The sequence below is a fragment of the Apteryx rowi genome, unplaced genomic scaffold (genome assembly GCF_003343035.1).
Source record: "Apteryx rowi isolate R43461 unplaced genomic scaffold, aptRow1 scaffold_119, whole genome shotgun sequence".
Taxonomy (NCBI): Eukaryota; Metazoa; Chordata; class Aves; order Apterygiformes; family Apterygidae; genus Apteryx; species Apteryx rowi.
Window position 1 is genome coordinate 2,029,259 of NW_020447408.1, and position 6,002 is coordinate 2,035,260.

Below are 6,002 nucleotides of genomic sequence, written 5' to 3' on the forward strand. Positions count from 1 at the left end.
GGGGGGGGGGAATGTCCCCTATGGGGTCTGTAGGGCCGGAATGGAGCCTGGGGGGGGGGGGGGAATGTCCCCTATGGGGTCTATAGGGTACCCTTGTAGGACTGGGCTAGGGCCCGGGGGGGGTGGGGATGTCCCCTATGGGGTCTATAGGGAAACCCTGTAGGGCCAGAGGGTGCTGCCCCATGGGGGCTCCCCCCCCCCCATAAGGCCAGGTTGCAGGGGTGGGAGAGACCCTGTGTATAAAGGGGGGGGTGGAGGAATTCCCCTATAGGGGCAGGTTTGGAGGGGATCCATCCTATAGGGCCCGGGCTGCGGAGGAGCCCCCCGTAGGGGTGCAGGTCCTGCCCYGGGTCCCTGCAGGCCCTGCTCGCCTCCCCGGCCCTTGGGGCTGGGCAGCGGGGCCGGGCCGTGGGCTGAGGTCCGGCACGCGCAGGCACTGCTGTGTCTGCCTGCGAGGTGTCCCCACCGCTGCACCCCCACCAGCGGCGATCGCGCCCCGCCACCGCCGCCCGGGGCCTGGGCAGCTGCCGCCCGCACTTACCCCTTTCCTGTTGCTGCCCCCAGGCGTTTACGTGTGTGCCAAGTGCGGCTACGAGCTCTTCTCCAGCCGCGCCAAGTACGAGCATTCGTCTCCGTGGCCGGCCTTCACCGAGACCATCCACGACGACAGCGTGTCCAAGCGCAAGGAGCGGCCGGGAGCTTTAAAGGTGCGGGTTCTCGAATGCTTGGAAAAAGTAACAAAAAAGCACGGCCCTTTTCTCCTAGCAGACCCTCTCTGGAGAGGGGCCGCTTGTTATCTGACTCTCCTCGTGTTTCCAGGTGTCTTGCGGCAAGTGTGGCAATGGGCTAGGCCATGAATTTCTCAATGACGGGCCAAAGAGGGGGCAGTCCCGTTTCTGAATATTTAGCAGCTCGCTGAAGTTCGTCCCTAAAGGTGAGGGCTGTGCTGTGATAGTTTTTAACGCTCTTCAGCTTGGCTAAGCGCTCCTACAGTTGTCACAGCTGGAGCGAGGATGYGCTTAATAAGAAGCGTGCCATCCTCCGTTTCACTGTCATTCGCTTCCCGGTTCCCTCCTGTAGCAAGCTTGGGCACGGAGATTCCCCTAGGAGCACCTTCATCGGGGTCCTGTCTCATGTGAAGCCKTTCTGAGCTTCCTCTTCTTCCCCACGTGGCAGGACAGCCCTGATCTGGGATGTGGCTGCCCTGAACACCACTGCAGAAAACACTGACATGGTCGTAAGATAAGTCAAGCAAAAAAAAGCAAGATGTGCTTCCCCAGGGCCGCGTCTTGCTCCACCGAGGCTGGTGAGAGTGTCAGATCAGTCAGATTAGGACCAGGCACAGGGGAGAGAGTGTTGCGTTCATAAACCTGTGCCCTTTTCCACGTGGTCGTCCCTTTGGGGAGCTGCCGATGGCTGGGCCACGCTGTGCGTAACCTGCTGTTTTCACCTGAGTGTAGCTGGCAGTTCAGATAAGCTGAGAAGCCGCTTAAATCCTAAGCAAATCCCTCGTGCTTCAGTCTGGTCAGCTGGTGACCCTGCCAGGGCTCTTCGACCTACCAAGGTAAAACACAGAGCGTGCTGGAAGTGCCCAGCCGCTCCTGGATGCTGCTGCAGGTCTGCGAGTGTCAGGGGAGCAGCTGCACATCCGAGGTTTTCAGCTGATCGTGCAAAGCGAGGGCAGGGAGTTCCTGAGCTGACACACACGCAGCTGGGAGGATTTGCTGCTTCGTTCCCCGCAGAAATCGCATGGGAGGTTTGAACACTGCATCTGCTTTACAGATAGGGAACAGATCTACCAGGAAGGGAAGGGCTGCTCTCTCTTGTGGTTGTCATGCTGTTTTCCTTCCCCAGAGTCAGAAAAAGGCTTCGGGGAACCGTTTCTGAGCACAGGGCAGCACCCCAGCCACATGTCCTGCTGTCCTACTTATCGGACTGTGACTCTTGTGAAATATTAGCTGCATGTAGCAACATAACTGTATAAAATAGGCTGGGGGTTCTGGAGCAAGAAATGTGGATCCTGATTTTTTTTTTTYCCTCTGCTYTTAGGCAAAGCAGAGGACCYGAAGGAGAAGTAAGCGAGCTACTGTACTTGGCACACTGCTCCTCGGCTGAGCACGTGCTCACACTTTGGACTGTTGGGTCAATAGGGCACTCGGAGCAAGAGAAAGCCCGAAGAAAAGAAGCTACCGGTTTCTCCAGGCCAGTTCCCTCCTCAGAGAYGCTCTGATTCTGGGTGCTGGGGGGAGAGCTGTGCCGGGGGCGYGCTGGGGAGAGGAGGGAGCAACGGGGTTCCTGGAGCGCTGCGCTTGCTTGGGYGGTGGGTTGCATGACCTGTGCGCGAGGTTATTGCGCGCGCGTTGGACTGATGCAAATGCTGCGGCTCCTCATCCTACCTGCCCTTACCGCCTTCTCGGCCGTCTGTTCTCTGAAACATCCTTGCCTCTGCCAGTRCCAGCTGTTACTGAATCCTTTCTGTTTTGCCCCCTTGAAAGTAGCCCGTGTGCCTGCAGTCCTGGCTCTGCTGAGCTCTGTGGCAGTTCTGCTGTTGCACGCAGCAGAGCCAGGACTCCCTCGACCCCACAGCCAAGAGGGGCAGATTCTGATTCGCCACCAACCGCAATCCAGAGTCACTCCGCTGCTGTTTCCAGGGAGTAACACTGGGTTAAYGGAGATCAGAGTCTGGGTTAATCTCTGGGCGCTCCTCTGGGCGGGGATCATGGTATGAATTGCCCTATGTAAACCCTTCCAGGATGCTAGGGCAAGGATGATTTTATGATCCTGCTAGACAAAATCCAGGTGTTTCACCCTTTTACCACATCTTACACACAGTAGAGAGACTTCTAGATTTATTGTGTTCTCTGGGCTTGATTCTGGCCTTGCCTCACACCAGGTTTATTACTGTGTCGGATAAACTCCAGTGGTGTTAACGGTTCCTCCTTGCTTTCACTGGTGCAAGGAAGGCCAGAATCAGGCTCACTGACTGCAACTTGCGTAACTCAGGCTTTAGGAATCACGTGTTTGAATGTCCTTTGCACTTGGAAGGGCTACGGCATTGATTTCTCCTTAATTCCGAATGTGATTCCTGGCTTTCCCTAGCTGCCCCCATTTGCTCACTGCCCAGAAACCAGGTTCTCCTCTTTGAAATCAATGCATCAGGATGCGGTATCAGCGCAACGTGTGGATGGCTCCGTCAAGCCGCGCTGCCAGCAGTGTTACGGTTCAGCTGCACTCAGGGGCACTTTATGGACTTTGCTCTTCATGCGTTTGCCTCCTCCAAGTCCGTCCGGGCTGGAGGTAACGAGGACACTGACAAACAGTTCAACGCACCAGCTCATCACCTGGCGTTCACTGCTAATCTTGTACCTCTTTCAATACTAAAAATAAACCACTGATCCACTGTGTCCGAGAAATAACTTCTTTTTCAAGAAGCGCTTCTTGACGGCGAGTCCTGGGGAGAATATATGCCAGGATTCCTTCTCTCCTTGGTTTTCCTGGTGTTGACTGTAAGAGTGGGAGAGGCTACTGCCTGAATTGCTCCAGGCTAAGTCCGTCTGGGACATGTGCTAAGCCTATACAAATGCAGAAATGGAAAATGGTTTCCCTGTGTCCAAAGATCTGGCCAGAAACCTGAGAGGAGATTTTGCCAGATGACTCAGAGACATCTCCCAGATGTCTCCGTCTCCAGCCATGGACGTGGTAGCCCAAGATCCGGAAATATCTGTCTCACATCCAGCCTGTTTTGAGGTTGGTCTGTGTGGTTTTATCYTGCATCCGTCACCATTATCCCAGGCTTTGCAACATGAAAGGGGGAATGCTGATCTATTAGAGGTTTTGGACATTTCCAGGATCAAAACATTCCTTGGGGAAGGTTTTTTCTTAGATTAGCACTTTTACTCAACTGTAGCTGGTTTTAGCTTGTTTCATAGTTAATTGCTTTTGTTCTTGGTGACTTCTAGACTGTGGGCTGGCAGGATTTACTGGGAAGAAGGAATATGAGTTTTAGCAGTGTTTAATGATAGTTTCCACATGGGAAGCTGGGTATAAGATTGGAAGCTACAACTGTCATTCCCGACTGCCATGTTCTCTGCCTCAGAAATGTCTCTTCAGTCCGGCAGAGTCAGATGGCAGGTTCATGGAAGCTGAAAACTGAGCTGGACTTTGCCTGACTCCGCCGTCCCCCATCGGAGGAGGGAACTCGGAGAGCCGGCTCCAGCCTTCCTCCTGCCCTGGCGCTGGCTCTGGACCGTGGTGGTGGTGCGCTCGCTTGTTTTCTCCCGTGCCCAGCACTAACTCCGGCTCCTGCCGCTGGTGGTTCCTCATGCCCTGGCTGTCATCAGGTGGATTAGGCACCCGACTGAGTGCTCGCTCTGCTACACTAATTGCTGATTAGGTTTCAGYCTGAGGTTCAAGCTCCTTTTCAACTGATTAATGCTCTGATCTGTTGCTTTTTTGTCTGGTCCGGTCACCTCGAGGCAGCCCCGGAGGTCACGAGCTGCCGGTTTGCTTCTGACCCCGAAGCCACGCTAAGACCATCTCCACCAGCGAAGGAAGATCTGCTGCTCTCTCTGCGAGCTGCTTGCGGTGGAAGGAAACTGCCTCCGGGCCGCAGAAGCGCTAGCGGACGGGGGGGCAGCGAGAGCTTCCTCCTCCTCCTCCTCCTCCCGCTTGCGGCGTGAAACCCCCGCGCCTCGTGGGTCCCGCTTTGCCCAGGCGCGGCTGGAGCGGGGGTTCCGCGGGGCTGGGGCAGCGCTGCCGCCGCGCGGGTCCCGGTGTGCGCGGCGTGCGGGGCGGCGACTTCCCCCACGCAGCGCAGGCCCCCGCGCTTCCGTGCTGCCTTGCAGTTCGCGGATGCGGGCGCAGGAGGGTGCGAGCGCTGTTCCTAACCCTTCCTTCCAGGCAGATGCTTTGGGAAGTCCCCGTTTTCCCACCGGTGCAGCTACAGCAGGACAAACCGGGTTCCCTCCTGCCTCCAGCTGAAGGGGACGTTGCTTCTGACCGGCGAAGGACAGTCGGGACCGGGCTGTGCTGGGGCAGAGGGTGCTGGATGAGGAGGAAGAGCCACCTCCTTGCGTGGGGACCCCACATCAGGGTCTCGCTCCGCTTGTCCCGGGAGCACACGGGGCAGCGTTCTCCCTCACCTCGCGGCGACGTGACCATCCTGCAGGAGCCCCGGGAACTGAATGCCTGAGCCTTGGGGATGCTTCCCCCCCCCCCCCCCCGCTGCTCCTCCACAGCCTCTGTGCTGCTCCGGGTGCCCCGGGGGAGGACGGCACCCATGGGTGCCCACCTGGCGCGGGGCAGGTTTAGGCCGGGACGATGCTCTGCCTCCCTCCCGCTCCCGGGGATCAGAGCAGCACACGGCTGTCCCGGGTGGGAGAGGGACAGCAGGTCCCACGGTCGCCTCCCAGCACGGGGTGCTGCCCGCTGCCCCTTTTGGGGCAAAAGAGCCCCCTCCGGAGACTGGGTGCCCCCCGGGGCCGAGGGAGCTGGAGCCCGCGCTGGCTTGGGCACGGGCAGGTGCCGCGGGGGGACGGATGAGGCCGTTTCGGTCACTGCYGTCACCTCACCTCCCTACGGTTCTCCCCTTGCAGCAAAGAGAAGGAAAAGTGCCCCGAGCCGAAAACCCCGGGATGTTTGAAAAGGAATGGGCCGTTTCCCCAGGGAGCCAGGAAACCCAGCCGGAGCCGCTAGTGCTAGCGGGAATATTGGGAATATCCGCAGGGACATCGCGGACCTGATGCCTGAGGGCTCCAGGCAGCACGTGGTGCCGGGGGTGCCGGCTGCGACCCCCCCGGGGCAGCTCCCACCTCCCTGCCCCTTCCCAGCTCCTCCGGCACCGGCAGCCGGCTGGGGCRCTCCTGGGCCCCTCGTCCTGCCCCGGGAACGCTGCCGGCAGCGACGGGCTCGCGAGGCAGGAGCAGGCCTGCCCCGAATGCTCTTCTTTCTCGTTCTGCTGCGCTCCCCGCGTGGGGACGGTGCCCTGTCGCTGCTGCTGCGAC

The 6,002-nt window shown here is 58.7% G+C and overlaps 1 protein-coding gene across 1 annotated transcript; it reads left to right on the top strand.

Moving 5' to 3' along the window:
• The first annotated feature begins 73 nt into the window (after window positions 1-73).
• On the top strand, window positions 74-3,416 carry MSRB1 (methionine sulfoxide reductase B1). The gene is made up of 4 exons (XM_026084755.1): window positions 74-95; window positions 565-707; window positions 820-934; window positions 2,050-3,416. The coding sequence occupies exons 1-4, from the start codon at window positions 74-76 to the stop codon at window positions 2,076-2,078; spliced, it is 309 nt and encodes a 102-aa protein (XP_025940540.1). The 3' UTR covers window positions 2,079-3,416.
• The last annotated feature ends 2,586 nt before the right edge of the window (window positions 3,417-6,002 follow it).